The 16,888-nt window shown below is 47.6% G+C and overlaps 1 protein-coding gene across 11 annotated transcripts in view; it reads right to left on the reverse strand.

Moving 5' to 3' along the window:
• Positions 1–16,888, reverse strand: part of KCNQ2 (potassium voltage-gated channel subfamily Q member 2) — a 76,933-nt gene that overhangs the window by 39,325 nt on the left and 20,720 nt on the right. For 7 of the 11 annotated variants that reach the window (XM_087749881.1, XM_087749878.1, XM_087749877.1 and 4 more), the window contains exons 2-9: positions 13,190–13,280; positions 11,784–11,910; positions 10,439–10,614; positions 9,145–9,270; positions 6,704–6,814; positions 5,908–6,003; positions 5,110–5,204; positions 1,743–1,772 (exon numbers count right to left, since the gene is read on the reverse strand). In XM_087749881.1, the coding sequence (XP_087606007.1) occupies positions 1,743–1,772; positions 5,110–5,204; positions 5,908–6,003; positions 6,704–6,814; positions 9,145–9,270; positions 10,439–10,614; positions 11,784–11,910; positions 13,190–13,280 (852 nt within the window). The remainder of the gene's footprint in view (positions 1–1,742; positions 1,773–5,109; positions 5,205–5,907; positions 6,004–6,703; positions 6,815–9,144; positions 9,271–10,438; positions 10,615–11,783; positions 11,911–13,189; positions 13,281–16,888) is intronic. The other 4 variants (XM_087749880.1, XM_087749876.1, XM_087749879.1 and 1 more) reach the window with 1 other exon arrangement.

The following is a 16,888-nucleotide window of genomic DNA, read 5'->3' on the forward strand; positions in this document are numbered from 1 at the left end:
AGAAACGCCACACTAACTCCATCTGCCAGCTCCCCCCAACCAAAGGGAAGGCAAATTTGCTATTCCTGGTAGCACAGATAACATTCAAGCACCTGGGGACAGTAGGGATATCATGCCTCTGGCCACGACATCATCAAAAACCCACAACACGAGGAGGGCAGCAGCACACAACAGTGGGTGGGAGCATACACAAAAACGCGCACGCACCACAACACACGCACACAGAGACGATGATTATTTTGAACAGCCCCAGTATGAACAATTAGGAAGAGGATGACAAGGAGATGGATGCTGGAATGGGATGGGGACTTAAATGAGTCTCCATGCTGTGCTGGAGTTCCTATGAGGAGCCAATTTTTACCCTAACCATGACTTTATGTCTCCAGCCTAAGCTATTTTTCATAGCTGAGAACATTTATGAAACTTATAATAAAATATTTTGTTAAGAAATGGGATGGAAATGGCACATTCTTATTTCACTCCCAGCAGCAGAAAAACCTTTGATTCTCAAATCAGGCTGTTGTCCAGCACAACAGGAAAATGCATTCATAATATTATACTTGCAATTCATTGATGCAATTTGCTGTAAATTAACCACACAAAGTGGTAAGTGTGATTTACTAAAGCTGTAAAACTTGCATCTGTGAAAACTGGAACTAGGTTTGGAAATCAGGCACTAAATCACATCAGCTCTAACAGCATTAATGCATCCAGTGAGGATTTAAACTGCTCTAAGAACAGAGCTTGGCCCACAGTCTTGAAATGCAAGCCATTTATTCACTGTATTAAAATATTGACTTGACTACACCTTCAGATACCCACCTCATATAAAATATGCCTGTGATTTAAAAATCTACTCTTTTCTGCAGAACCTGAGATAATATTATTTATCATAAATCTTACACAGCCATATACAGGTCTTTGCATTTGGATTGATCCCCAAAGGTTAAGTCCCAGACTGAATAACTGGGACTAATAACTGCTTGGCTCTAGGTCAGTCTTGGAAGAATAAACTGAAACGGAAAAGTCCTGCTGAGCTGGGACATCCCTTTCCCAAAAATCAGACTGGATTACCAGAAGAAATGAATGAACATTTCAGCTTAGCATTCCAGGTCTCTCTCCCCCAGATGTTGTCCTCAAAAGCAGGCACAGCTGTGATTTTATTCCGTGCTACCGCACATGATGCGTCCCACGGTGCCACCACACCAGCAAACTCAGCAAACCTAGCGTTACCTGGTGGGCACAGCTCCTACAGCATGAGGTGAGATAAATGACACAATGAAGGATGGGAAAAGAGGGCTGGAGGAAGGGGAACACGCAGGAGTGGTGGCAGAGGGAAGATGGAAGTATGAACAGGGAAGTTTTCTTGTTAAGCGTTGTATGAATTGGAGGAGGTTGGTAAGACCATCAAGAAATCACCCTTAAAAAAGCAAGCTTATCAAGCGCTCTCCCATTCTCCTTCCTCAAATTGTCATTTTGGCAGACAGTTTCCCAACACTTGTGTCTACCAATAGCTAAAATGTACATGGAGGTGCATGGAGTTAGTCTGTAAGCAGCAGGATGGGGAGTCTGGTTTGGGCTTTCACTCACATTCCTTTGAAAAAAATGATCTTCAGAGGTTTCTTTTTTCTTTTTTTTTTTTTTTTTTTTTTTTTTTAATTAAAGGCTTTGCATGTTACAGTCCCAAACGAAGAACAAGGAGTGACATGACACACAGTTTCAGAGTCACATGCACTTCATACCTGGAGGCACCGTACGTTTGCGTTTGCGTGCTTTTCAAGTGTTTTCACCAAAGAAAACCAAAGGGATAAGAGAAAGAAAAAGAGGGGGGAAGGTGGGGTGGAGGAAAGGGGGAAAGAAACAGAATAAAGAAAATTAGCATATGAACGAAGTGTATCCCCGGGCGCAGATGCGCTGTGACCAGGTTTATAGGTGAGCACGGGAGCATGGGCTGAGCTCGCTCCCACTGCAGCCGGCTCAGAAACCACTGCGCACCCGTGTCACCCTCGGGGACAGGCAGCTGGCACCTTGCTCCGAAAGCAAATGGGCACCACAGAGCAGGGAAAATGTGGGGGCTTCTGAGAGACCTTTTGTGAGACATCCGCAGCCCTCGGTCCCACCAGCCGGGGACCTCTTGGGCTGGGCTGCTGACTTAGGCATGAGGTGCCGGTGGGGATTTTTTAGTGAAGACCAATACATGAATGTAGTTGAGATCGAGGCCCTGTTCTCATGAGTGACAATAAAGAGTAGACTTTTTTTCAGCAAATCCAGCGGCTGATGCATAACGGATTACGATGTCTGGGCACAGCAAGCTATGCATGCATTACAAGCCCAAACCGTACCTGCATGTACAGGAGCCTTGTGCGTATTTCAGATTTGGTTCTACCACATTTTGAATTTCAAGATGAAATCTAAGCTACTCTCAGAGGCCACCATATTTCCCCCAAACAAGTGAGACTAGCTCTACTGCAGTGATTTGAGCAATGTTCTGGAGACACGTGAACTCCTCCAAGGCATGTGTAACAAATCTCTCATCTCAAGCAGCCAGTCTTTTTGGAGATGCCTTGGGAAGAAAGGCAAGCTCAAGTCACAGGGCTCCTGCTATGAGGAATAAGCAGCCCAATGTTGAGCAGAAAGGGTGCCAAGGTCACCCGCAGGCACCCAAGAGGGAGATGGGGATATTGTGTTCCTCCAACCCACTTCCTAACCACGTTGTGCATTTCAGCCGCACGTCAGCAGCCATCGCCGTGACGCGGTGTGGGACTTGACGTGCCGCGGAGGCTGCACCAGCGCAGGGCTGCCAGCACCCGCCAGCTGGCTTAGTGAAGTGGGTAGACGAGGAGAGATGGACAGTGTGAGTGATGGAAGCTGCAGCCAGAACATACAGTTACACCCTTTTTTAATTTTTTTTTTTTCCCCAATTAATTTATCTGACTGCATCCAAAATACATTCAAAAGGGGTTCACTGCTTTCTTGGTAAAAAATTCAATTTGACTAAGAGCTGAATCCATCGGCGCACTCACAGCTCACTCTCCCAGGTGACGTTCACTTCACCTGTGCACAGACAGAGGCTGTGACTTAAGGGTGAAGCTCAGAGAGGAGAAACCTGTGCCCAGAGAAGCCGAGGGTGACGCTGCTGCTTGGGGCCAGCGTTGGGAGCAGCACTCGCAGCATCAGCCAGCAAAACTGCTAGGACCCTGCTACAACTTTTTCTTGCCTTTTTATTCAAGACAGTTGGGCTCTTGGCTAAACTGCATTTTTTGCTCTTTCTCCTCCCCAAAGTTTTGATTTAGCCTCTTCTGGAGCTCTTTAGCTTAGTTTTATTCCATGGAAAATACAGGTTTTAACAAGTGGATTAAGTAGCAAGTAATTACCCCAGTACATCCTTGTGCAAAAGGGTGTCACTGCATGTCTGGCTGCGTGGTAAATTCAGTCTTTCAAACAGCAGTAAAACCTGACAAAGTCCGCTGAAATCAGTGCCTGGCTTTCTGTGTTTTGCAGCGGACTTTGGACCAGGCTCCGGTCCTCATCCTCTCCAGTAGCTGATCTCAGCCAGTGCTGCAAAGGTACAGCAAGACGGTCAAATACTGGGAGGGAGAGTTTCGATGTGGGATGGGTTTAATGCTATTGGAAAACAGTTTTGTTCTGTTTTGGTTTGGGTTTTTTTTAAGCAAAATCTTGAAGTCGGTTCATAATCTCTAGGGAAAAAGCAACCAGACACACGCTGGGAGTGAATCCAACGAAAACTTACTGCCCACAACAACATGACTTCCAACAGGTTTTTAAGATGGTTTAACAGGCTGGCCGCTGTGTTTCAAATACAGGCTAACGCTTACCCTAGGCAATATATCCAGATTGTCTGCCCAAAGGCTAAAATGCACCAGTAACATGGGAAAACTCAAAGGGATTCACACCTGCAGCGGCACGACCCGGTGCTGGACCACAGCCCTGCTTGGGAGCAGGGAGATGGAGCACAGGGAGCCCTATCACACCCAACAAAGCCCTGCAAAGCTACAGGAATATCTAACCAACACATCCAACTCCTGTACAAACCCAAAGAGATCTGGCTAGTCCCTGAAAACACACCAGAAAGGGATGCACGGCCCTGCCCGTGATGCAGTGCAGTGTGACGTGTAAAATGAATGGCAATGCTTTGCATTTTAGCTTCTGGGGTAGCCGCCTCCTCGATGCCACCAACCCCAAGAGTGACACGGGGAATGCAGTGCTTCCCCACATCCCGGAGGGCAGCGAGGCGTGGCAGGGGACTCTGTCCCCATCTCCATGAACTCCAAATCCCAAGAGGCTGTGAAATCCCACAGCACTGCTTTAACCTGTGCTGTTTCAGCTGAAAAAGCTGCCTGGGTATGATGACGAGTTACCTCTCCTTAAAGTAAGCCAGATGGATACTGCTAAAACACAGTGGTGCTTTATCAGCAACATCTGTCACGGCTCCGTCATCCTTCCCTACTCGTGTCAACAGATCGTGATGGATAAATGAAATGCAAGAAATGGGAAAATACTTGCTGAATCCTGATTCGGTTTTTCTCCTCTTAGAGAATAAAAAACAAGGAAAGGAAAGGGGGACCCAGGGCAAATGCACCTGGGGAGAGAGCCGGGCCAGTTGAAGGAGGGGCAGAAGTTTGCTGAAAGGCAGAAGGACCATTAGAGACCAGCTGGAACGGCAAGGAGAGCCCGAGCGAGCGCGAGGAGCTGCACGCAGGGCAAGGGCAGCGTTTACCTACAGTCCAGGGCAGCTCAGGAGGGAGGTCTTCACACCTCGGCACGGCAACTGTCACAACACAATGTAACTACCAGCAGACGTGGAGAAATAAAGGTGAAAAGAAGAGCATGTACAAACACAGACACAAAAAGAAAAAAAAAACACAACAGGGAAATTAAAATCAAGTCAAAAAGAAATACACAAAACAAACAAAGCAAAAAATCTCCAAAAGAAAAAGTATACCAGCCCTTAAGAGCTCTTGAAATCAAATTTTTCAACCTAAAAAGTAAATAAATAAACGAAAATATACATCCAGATAACAAAAATAAATATGGAGACAGTGGGATCACGAGGAAGGCAGCGGAAGAGGGAGGTGGAGGAGGAGGTACCTGTACATGGGGACGGTGACAGTGCGCTCGTAGTACTGCCAGGTGGAGTGCAGGTCCGTCCGGGACAGGTTGGTGGCATAAAATCTCCAAGCCGCCTGCAGAGGAGACACAGTGGGATGGTGACTCCGGGCATGGCCAGCACTACCCATGGTTTCATAAACCTCAGCCAACACCAAGTCCTCCCTCTGTTTTCTGTGGGATAGGTCCGACATTTTGCCTTTTCCTTGATTTGATACCTGACAAATTTGGGGTGGTACCGTGATACTCCTGACCACGTAAGGCCAGCTAAAAGTGCTGTGGGTACCAGGCACTCGCTGTCAGGGTGAGGTCAGGTATCAAACGGGTGTTGTTGCACATTAAGGAGTTAAAAAATTTGGAGAGAGAGGAGCAGGGGAATGTCAAATGACTAATTTCAAATCACTAAGGCCAGCCTTCTGCGCAGACATCTGTTATCGTGAAGAAAATGCTTCCAATTGTAACTTTATATCAGTATAAATATTCTCTTTGGGGGGAAAAAAAAAAGTTTGGTGAAAACAGACTGTCCTAATGCATTTGTCTTGCTGTGCGGCTGGATTTCGTTCCTTTTCTCCCCCAGATTGCCTACCACATATGCTATTTTCCCATGGCTGATTTCCTGGCATTTATTCCCAGACAAGACCAGTCACCAGCTGCTGTCTCACACCTCACACACACGGCCCTATTTTTCACCTGCCTGCCTCCTCCCCAACTTCTAAAAGTCTATTAAACCCCCAAAATCAGGATGATGTAACCCCAAGGCTCCTTGGATGCAATCCTCACCTGAATCAGGCCCGCTGCTGGGTTTCGCCTCTTCTCGAAGTGTTTTTGTCGATGCTGCTCTTGAACCTTCAGAGCAAACCCCGAGCCCAAGATGCCCTGGGGAAGAGAACAAAAATTTGCAGTTAGTAAGGCATTAGCTAAGTTTTCACTAAAAAGTTGCAGCCAGTTTTCCCTCCAAAGGTTTGTTCTGGCTCATTTTTTGCTTGAAATGTATGGGGGAAGGAAGGAGAAGCCTTCATCCAGGGCAGCCCTGGCAGACAAGCTCCCCATGAAGGGGCAGCAGTAGGGAGCAACTTTGCTGGCACTCGCTGGAACTGCTGCTTTTACCAAACTACCTCCAGCCAGCTGATAAAACACAAAATAACCACACCATGCTGGCATTCGGCAAATTATCCCCATAGTGGAAAATGAGATCCAAGCAACACACTGAAATGCACTGCGAAAGGGACAGGGGTAATTTGCTGAAATGGCATAATCACCCCCAGGAACAGCCCTTTGCAGGAAAAAAAAATGGTTTCAGTTCAATAAATATTTGTGCAGCGCCAAATCTACAGTTTCCATCCCATTTGCTCATACACATAGTGACCGAGCTGTGGATATTCAGACATGGTTTCCCCTCTTATCCCTTTTTTTTTTTTTTTGACTCAAAAGCCAGGGAGCAGTTGCAGTTGGGAGATCTCTGGGTGCATCACGCCACTGGACGTAGCTGTTGCGTTGCCACCAGCCCCAAGGGCCGGGCACAAAGCGCGACAGAGCTCAGCCCCCCTCCCAGTGAGACGCTGCAGCCTCTGCTTACGGCAGGAAGGGCGAAGAAGGAGACGCCAATGAGCGTGAACGTAGCTGCCAGCAGCCGCCCATTCCAGGTCTGTGGGTACTTGTCCCCGTAGCCGATGGTGGTGAGAGTAATCTGCAGGGAGATGACCACACAGCCCTTGGTCAGACAGCCTTAAAAACTAGAATAACACGGCCAAAACTCCCGCAACACCAGAGTGGGACATAGAGGAGCCAGGGTCACCACATGCCCGGAGCTGACCAAGTCGAGGTGCAGCTCGGCACCTGGGAGGACCCCCGGCTTCTTGGGATGGGCACCTCTGTGGGAAACAGCGATGCCCTGACACCCAGCACAGCACTGCCACCCTCCCCTGCTCAACACACTGAGTTTTCACACCAGTCAGGAGCATTTTCTTGCCTTTAGCTGACACACAGAGCGCTGCCACCTGGTGCAGAGCCTTGCGGCAGCTCGGAGCCTCCCCCGGGAGATGGGGTTTTGCCTTCGGCAGGGGAAGTGAACTGGCACAGTTCCCCCAAACTCCCTTTTGGCATCTCACGAAAGAAGGCAGGGCTATTTGAATGCATAAAGATCTGATACTGTTTATTCCTAATCTTCCCAGCACTGCCTATTAGCTGGTCTCCCTTCCTATTTAAAAACAGCATATTAGCCCCACAGGATGAATTACAGCTGCTTCATACAACCTAATTTTGGGATGGTTTTTCTCCTCCTCAGTATTATTGCAATGCAGCAAGAGAGTGCTGGCAAGCTTCTGTGTGCATTTTCGGGAAGGAGCTGAGAGATTTGTTGGAGGCAAAGAATCCCCTGAACTCCAGATTGCAGGAAAAGATGCATTTTCCCACTTCAGTCCATGGACCTCAGTAGTGGGAAATGCCAGGTATCCCCCAAGGCTTCCGAGAGGATCTGAAGAGCCTGGCACTGGCAGGGCAAGGCAGGGAGAGATAGTCTGATTAGGAACATCTTCTTTGAGACTTCTGCGCAATGGACCCCAACGGTCCCTGTGCCAAGTGGGAAGCTGTCCCCGTCCCATAGCCTCCACGGACAGAGCTGGCCCCAGGGACGGGAGCGGACACCGCACTGATGTGGCTTTGGACACCTCGCGCATTCGACTTAGAATAAAATCACTTTTACACAAATGGAAGCACGATCCCAAAGCACTGTTTAATTGGACCCACTAAAAGCCCTATCAATTAGATGCCATTTTGACAAAGCGGTTAGAAAATGCATCTACATGGCTGTTCCTTACTGAAACACAAAGTTGAAGCAATGCTCTCTCCATAATCACTGCAAAGTTGGTTTACAAGTTTTTATAATTTATATAGACAACTAGAAGGATTGCATCTGCTAAGGTCAGACCAAGGGATCAGTTTCTGAACCTGAAATTTTATTTATTTTGCCCATCTCAACATCTGCCTGTTCTGGACCCGTGAGCTGGACAATGACAAAACCTGTTTATTTTAATGAAGCTCAAATTTTACTCTGAGCTTCTCAGTGGCAAAAGTCTGGTGCACCTCCACATCCTGAAACGAGGGGGGTGATCCTCTGCCAAAGGCGCTCTCAGTCTGGGAAGCAGGAGGGATAAATCTGCACATGGTTCTCCCGAGACTGAGCTCTAATCTGGGCTGTCACTTTTTCCTCATTGTTTATTTTCTAGTTATGTCAAATTGGGCTTTTTTTTATTTTTCTGTCATAACCAAGGGGATTGAAAAGCAATTTACTGCTTCTTTCCCTTTGTTGGAACAGAGGAGCTGCTTGATCAGCCGATTCCTCCCCAAGCCTGTTATTGGGATTTGATCAGATCTGGGATTTTCATTACATGCTTTGTAATCAAGGTCAAACTAGCACCACAGTGTCGGAGCAGAAGAACAATAACGCAAGAAGATTACAACGTCATTAATTCTCTCTTTGTTAAGCGGGTAATCCAATAATTCACATGCACACACACACAGAGCAAACTAAAAGTATTGCCCTTTCCTCCTTTGTCAGCAAAGATGTAAAAGGGGAGCGCTTTCAGCGCTGAAGTCTTTCTGCTACTTAGACCCTATTAATTTTATAAAATTTATTCCAGCATGTGTAACAGCACGTTGCCCAAGTACGATTTTAAATCATTAAAAGGCAGCAATACTTGTCAAAATTATGATCAAAGCACCCCATAGCGTGGGGTCTTTACCTGACCTCTACTGTCGTGACAGAGCTAAATCCCACCATTGAGAGCACACAAGTTCCCAGTTTCCTTGCAGCTCCAGCTAATTCAAGAAATATGATCCCCTAGTATTTTCTACAAAGTTTATTTAAGAAAAAGAGCTAAATGGAGTAGCCTGAAGCCATTTAATAAAAATGTTAACTAAGCACTCCGTAAGCTGATTCCTCCCATAAATGATAGAAGATGGAGGGTTAATGGACATTTTATTTTAACAACCAGCAGCTGTTCTAGGAGAATCACTTACCAGACCCCACCAGAGTGCATCTGCGTATGTATCAAAGTGCTCATTTTCTCCTTTCTCGGCCAAGTATACCAGGAAAGAGGCCAGGATGAGGCACAGGAAGCCAATATACCAGGCAGTAATCAGCTCCTGCAAGATCATTAAGGGACAGAAGAGAATAACTGCAATCCTGGTACTCATCTCCAAAAGCTGTGTTACTTGCTTGTGGTTGGATCTGAACTCTCCCTGCATTTGTTTAGGCTTTGGGGCTTCGGTTGGAGATCAGTTGTGCCACTTTTTGAGATGGGACCATGTACTGGTGGTGGCCCTGCCACGCACACAGGGCGATCCCCGTCCTGAAAACCCCGTCATCTAAACACATACGGCAAATGGGGAAGGAAAGGCAGTGTTAATAGCTCCGTTATTTCAAGATGTGGAACTGAGACTAAAAAAAAAAAAAAAAGGAGTATTTCCCCAATTCGCACAGGGAAGTGGGGTTAAAACTGACATGGGAACCCCAAACCCCTGGGGACTCTGCTTAGGGCAGCTCCCTTCCACTAACTGGGAAGGAGCTACAACGCTGGGGTCTGGATACCATATCCCCCAATTTCAGGGAAGTTTTAATTCAGAATTCACAGGTGTGACTGGTTTTGGATGAAGTTAATACAAGGGTGGACAGAAGAGATGCACAAATTCTCTATGATTTTTACAAAATTTTGAATGAGCTGGCTAAGCTTCTCAGGAGAAAAAGTGCAGAAAAGAGGAGAAATGTTAAATTCATAAATTCAGCAGTGAGAAACAAAATATGATCAACAAACTCTTCCCAAACTGGAGAAAGGCCAAAGTGCCTTACACCAGGGATTGGTTCTACAACTGGTACATTATCTCACGTTGGGAAGAGGAACCCAGCACAGTAATCATGTCTGCAAGAGGCTGCTGCTCGCAGGATGCGCTTTCAGAAATGCATCCACTTTGAAGCGTGTGTCCTAGACAAAGGGCTCACAGCACCACCTGTGCTTAAGGAGGCTGCTGGCTAATTGCTAACTCTTTGAAATGAGCTATATCAGTGTACAGGTTGTCACTATGGTCAAGATATTCCCTGAAAACATCTAAACATCCCTCCTTTCTCTCCTTACTGGTTGGGCTCCATTGGACCTTGTGTCTCTGACTTTGCATTGCTCCCCGTGTTACTCTACGGTGTCTTTCCAATCTGCCCCGGCCTGGGAGATGTTTGGGGTAGAGAACTGAACCAAAATGGTGTCTCTGATGGGGAGAAACATGAAGAGCGACTCAATGTCCTTGCTTGGGACTTGCTCACCTTACTGTGTGCGTAGACCACAGAGCCCAGGAGCTTCCAGGTGCCGCCCCGACGGTCCATGCGGATCATGCGCAGGATCTGCAGGAACCTCAAACTCCTGAGTGCCGAGGTGGCAAAGACGTTCCCTTGGGACCCCGCCGCCAGCACGGCAATGGACGCGATCAGCACCATGATGTCTGCACGAACAGAGGGCATTGAAAGCTGAAGAATGCTGCTGAACCACTACCCAATGGGATGGCACTCCTACTGCCACTGGCAGCAGAAGGCTGTGCGTGAAAGGGATCTTGCACCAGTTGTATCTTGCGCTGGAAGGATACAGCATAAACCTTAACCTGGATGAAAGAAGCCACTACACACCTTATGGAAACATCCTAGTTTCTTTCTCCACACTCATCCTTCCCATAAGAAAATGTGTCAACTACTGCAAAGCCTGAATTCTGATATGATTCAGTGTTAACACTGCTAAACTGGATTAAATCCTTGCAAAACGCATGCCCTTTTTTAATCAGCCGCAGCTGCCTGTTACACAGAGCTGTCTAGAGGTGTGAATTCCCCTGTCTAAATTGGGAATGAAAATCTAGAGGTCCACCATAGCAATCCTAGGGTGCTCACGGACAAAGAAAGTCCAAGAAAAAGGCCAAGAAAAAAAGCCTTGCTCTATATATCTCAAATTCAAAGATCCTGTAAACCTCCCTATTCCCTAGTTTTCTATGCAAATTTTATAGGAGTGCTTTTCTGTGGAATAAGCTAAAATCCTGCATATGACCATTGCCAGCTCCTGGACATCTGAAAGCAGGCTCCATAGCGAATGGCGTGGCCTCTCTGCCCACTCCTTACCCCATTAAAAATAACTGCTGTGCACAGATGGCCCCTTTCACAAGAGGTTCGCCGAGTACTTTGCAAACAAGAATTAATTAAATCTCATAACTCCCTTGTGAGGCAGCTCATCAGCACCAGGGAAGGCAAAGTGAGACACAGAGAGTTTCAACGACTTGTGAGTGATTCGGTGTTGAGGTTGGATGCAGGATCCCAGCTCCTACGCTCAGCTTCTCCCAGCTGAACCCCCTTTCTGTGGCTGTGGGTGGCTGTCGGCGATGCCTGGGGTACGCAGGGCAATGGGGCAGCTCCCAGCTCTGCAGAAAACAGGGTGGGCCTCGCGCAGAATAAGGAAAACGATGGCCATGGATTAGGACTTTTGCCTTTTCTCTTTCCCTCCTCAAGGTGACCATGAAACAGCTGAGGATCAACCCCCAAAATGCATGCCAGAAACCAGAGCACCATGCAAGCAAGTGCTTGCAACAGCCATTTTGGTTTGGGAAATCCCATGCAGGGAGGCAGGTCTTACCGATGACGCAGAAAGGCTTGCGGGCAAATTTCAACCTTCCCCTCCAGCCCCGGTATCGGCAGCAGCAGCCGGCCGCCCAGATCCTCACAAAGTATTCCACCCCAAACACCACGATAGTGACGATTTCCTGCAAGGGAATCAACGCCGTTAGTCAAGAAACAAACATGACGGAGAGCACGTTCCAGAATCAAATACAAACCCATAACCTAAACTCTACACACATCAGAAAATATAATGCAGAGCTGTCTGCACCAGGACTGTTAAATGGAGAGCCCAGGCTGGAAAGACTGTCAGACCTTTGCTGTTGTGTTTTCCCTCGCCCTCCTCTGGGGTGCTGAGGGGAGGGGGCTGCCCATTATACGTACTGCACATTCTAGCCTGCAAACTAGAGTTTTACGGCTTCTCATATTGTGTTTGTGTCCCCCATCACAAGACTGATGAGTACCTGCTTATCTCCCCACCACTAGTCTCCAGGACTTGACTAGGTTAATGCTGAGCAGCTCGGGGAAGACCAGAGATGGGAATCACTGGCTACTCCATCCTAGGACTCTCCACAGGATCCGAGCTTTTTCTGGACTGGTTGTCTCTGTGTGCTGGGCTATCTGGTGCAGGGGTGATGGAGATTCTCTGTCCCTTGATGCCAAGCAAGCACGCCGACGCTGTGCATCACAGCTCTTTCCATTGCCAGCCAAATACCCTGCGCACCCTCCCTTCCCTCTGATTTCTTTACCAGCGGTGCTTGCCTCAGCTTCCTCGTGTGTCAAACCTGACAAAGCCCTCATTGGTCTGCAGCATCGTTTGATGTCAATGTAGGGCAGGGACTGGGGAAGAGGAAGAAAGACAAAAGGAAAGGAGATGCACGAAGCTGGCAGCCCCGCGACGTGGCGGCGTGTGCAGGATCTCTGCTGGCTCTTGATGGCAGAAACCACATTGTCAGTGCGAGGGATGCCGGGCTATTTAAGGAACAAAACTCTGCAGCTTGATGTCGGATCAAATAGTTTCAGGGATGTTATAGTGTGGGAGAGGAGGGAGCTACGCGGGCTGCTCCCTACGCAGTGCATCCACAGCTTTAAATACTAGGAGCTGTTGGACATTAAACTGCTTTTCAGTTGGGATCAGCCTTGCTACTGTATTTTGCAATTGGAAGTAAATGCACAAAAAAAGGAAAAAGTTTAGAAAGAAAGGTTTTAAAAGATCCTTAGAATTATTGTTAGTTTATTCCTGATACAGATTTCTCTTTTTCACATTTTCCCTGTTTCTCACCTGCAGGTCCCAGTGGTCCCCTTCTCACAAGCAACAGTTTAAATTCTTGCTCCAGTTAAACACTCCCAACCTCACTTTTTTATTGTGTTTTTGACTTTGTTTTAATGCCTCACTGGTGGCTTCATTTGCAACCCCCAACTTACCAGGATGTAAAGGGCCCCTTCTGAGCTGTTCTGGTACTCATCAATGGTCGAAAAGACAGACAGCACCAGGCAGGAGAAAACTAGTAGAAAACTATGTAACACAAAAATAAAAAATAAAAACAGAGAGAGAAAGAACGTCAGTCTTCAGAGCAGTTGTTGTTCACATTTGCTCAAACTAGTCCAGAGAGCATTTCTGGACACATTTACTGTGCTGCTGCTACAACACTGCATAAAAAGAGAAAGTAAATTCCCTGATTTTAATAACTGAAAGGTTGTGCATGGAAGGACCCACTGGGCTGTTCCCAGTTTGGCCAGTGCCAATCCAATTCCCCTTCCAGGGGCTCTAATAACCCCTGACATTATTTCCCCGAGGAACTGTCAGCTCTTACTGCAACATGCTTTCAACAAGCATGCAAACAAGCAGGGAAATGCTCATTTATTAACATGATAACGGGTGACCAGACGGCTAACAAGCAGGAGCACGGGCTGAACACAAACCCAGAGAAAACTCCTCTGATGCTCTGCTTATACATTTTCTTCCACAAAAGCTTACACAGGAGTGGGACTGCATTTCCCATCCCTGCCAGGGTAGGACATTTTGGGTGGATTTAATTTTCCTTTTTCAGGCAGGTACTCCAGATTAACTCTTTACTGCCTGGAAAGGCTGGCAACTTCCCAGATTTGTTGTAGTATCACTAGGAGGTGGATGCTTTTCTGTGGCCAGACACAGGACACAGAAGGGGTTTGATCCAGCCCAAGGGATGTGATCTTGGTGCTGTCAGTACCTTAGTATGAAGGCAGAGACACCCTGCCATTGGGGAGGGAGCTGGGCTGGCCTCTCTGTCCCAGCCCCGCAGGACACGAAGGAGCCCCATCCTGCCAGGAGCTTGGGGGACCCAGCTTTGATATCAGCTCACTCAGCCTCTTTTGTTTGCCACGAAAATGATAGGGGATTCTCAAAACCCCCTTACAGTATGCATCCAAATCTCATTGACATCTACTTCTATGGGCTGTCCCAAAAGCAGCCTCAGAAGTGCCACACCACCCTGTCATTCACAAGCTGTCCCCATCAAAACTGCCCGCTCTGGGCTTTTCGTGAATGCTGGATGCACTAATGCAAATTAAAAGGCACAAAATGAATGACAGGAGCTTGACTCTCTTCTGACACTCGACGCCCGAGTCCACAGCTACAGAGGTGTCCTGGCACCTGCTCACGGACAGAGAAAGTTTCCACCAGCCCGCGATGCCCACTGCTTGCTCAAATGAAAGGAGGGAAATTAATTTACTAAAGATCGATTTACTGATAAAGTAGGCCAGTGCAGGAAGAAACTAAAAGCTGCATTCTTTAAAAGCATTAAATAATTCATCTGTCTGGCTTTGTCTCACATTCCTACAAACTGCATATTGAATATTAATAAGGTACGGTTCAGCTGGTGGGTGCTGTTCTTTTTTGTTGTATAAAGAAAAGGAGTTTCGCACCACTGGGCCGTGCTTGTGGCTTTGCAATGACTGTTAATGTCACAGTAACAAGTAAAAATAGGGGGATTTGCAGTATTTATTGGAACCACAGGCTGAAATGTCCCTGCCTGCCGGAGGTAAGGGACCTTTAGAGTCATCTCAGCCAAGGCTGAGCTTTATCAGCAACAAGATGAATTCAGCGCAGACCAGATAAGGACAATTGCCTGATTTCTCACTGCAAATTTCCTCTTCTCACACCAGGTCTGGTACCCAGAGACTTGAAACAACCTCAAGTGAGTAAGAAAACATCCCTTGCAATCCCACTCATGATGTCCCTTAATGTCTGCTCTGGGTCTCACTTAAATTTTTTTTCTCCCCAAGCTGGTCTTTTAAAATCTTTGCTATAAACAAGCCAACCACAACCTGCCGTGCAGCCAAATGGACTCCATCCATCCCTCCGAGTTGCCTGGGCCAGGCCCTGGGAGCTGGAGACGGGACCCCGCTGCTGCCCACACCGTGGCAGGGGAAGCAGAGCCCCGCGCTGCTGGAGGGAAGGAGCTGCAACTGGGTCAGGCAGCCCCACTCCTGGCGTGGCCCAGATTTTGCTGCAAACTCCTATGTCAGAGTGAGAAACAAATGAATAATCAATGAAAGAAGAAAAAGGAAAACAAAAAAAAGATAATGGAAAAGGATCGGGGGGAAAAGAAAATCCTATGTTTTCTGATTAAAGAAGTAGAATGTGGGTTGTATTTTTATAAGCAAACATCACAGTAAAATGCCTGAGGAGGTGCTGAAAGCAAATTGCCAATATCAACACAGACTTGCACACCGTGTTGGGGAAGGTGACCACTTCAGATGGATCCAGAATGAAGCCGCACTCAAACGATGAGTCCTGGCAGGGACAAATGCCACAAGAAAGGGGATTCCTGTATGTTAAATTTGTCACTAGACATACATTGATGGGGCAGAAAAAAGAAAGGAAAAGAAATCACGTTCTCACTTCAAATCCCAAGGGTGGATTGCACAAGCAGTGGTCATGCGGGGAGAGATGGGGCAGCTGTGGGTGCTGCTGAGGCACTGGGACATCTGGGTGCTGCTTCTTCCCTTCCCCAGCACATCGCTGCAGCCTCATCCCCGGCCTCTCCATTCCTCTCATCTCCCTGGGGCCAGCTCAGAGCTGCTGTAATTTTGGCTCTGCGCTCCCCAGGGCTCTCATTGCCAGGGAGACCTGATGCAGATCACGCTTCCAGGGCCAGCATTAATTACAGCGCTGCCGAGCATGGGAGGCAACGGGGAAGGCCGTCAGCTTCTTCAATGAAGCATGGAAGCTCCATGGCCAAATCCCACGTGGACCAAAGTCTCCCCATCTCCGGTCCCGATGGGGACACTCAGCCACCGGGTAAGGAATGGTCCCTGCCAGCAAGGGATGCAGGCACTGGCTCATCACAGGGTGGGCTACACAAGCATCCCAAAATAGCTCCACAGTGATGCATGGCTGCTCTGCTTGACCCTGTGGTCCACAAACATCTGGGAGGCTGTAAAAGGAGACTGAAGAGAATGCTTGGGGTCTGTATGGCTTCTAGGAGGCTTTGAAGGAGCTGAAGATCCCCTATGGACAGGGGGGTGAAAGAAGAAAGCTGAGAGGTATGTCCACACCAGAGATGGTGTGTATCCTCTGAGCTCCCATGGAGGGAGGGCAGCGGGGAACCGGAAGGCTGACTTTGCTTTAATTTCACCTAATCTACCCAGACAGTGCAGGAAAGGGCTCCAGACAATAATGGATAGCTAGGGAAAGGGAAACAGGCCAATAAATAGTGTAGAGGTTGGGATGAATCTAATTTTTAAAGCTATATATCTAATCAAAGCAAATTATGTCTGCAGCCTGACTCTGGGTAATGTTAATGTGCAATAAGGAACGTTAATTATGTCCCGTCTAATGATTTTTACATTAAATATGCCAATTCTGCTTAAAGCTTTGGAGAAGACAATATCCTTCTCCCAAGCAGACAGGAGCTGAGTCCTACACGATGCACGGCTGGAGCCAGCACCAGCCTCTCCCAAACCCAGGCCAGGATGCAAAGGGCAGCGTGTGGTTTTGGATCTCTGTCTCCTCTGTAGAGTGATGAGTGAAGGACATCTCGTGTCACTGCATCTTCTCACCCACCACCCATTCCTACGGGCACCCAGCACCTTCTGCTGCTCCGGGATCCCCCATGCCTGTTGCTTAGACCTTTAAGCTCA

Source organism: Nipponia nippon, unplaced genomic scaffold (assembly GCF_047370975.1).
Source record: "Nipponia nippon isolate SJK-2023a ecotype South Korea unplaced genomic scaffold, ASM4737097v1 scaffold_13, whole genome shotgun sequence".
Lineage (NCBI taxonomy): Eukaryota > Metazoa > Chordata > Aves > Pelecaniformes > Threskiornithidae > Nipponia > Nipponia nippon.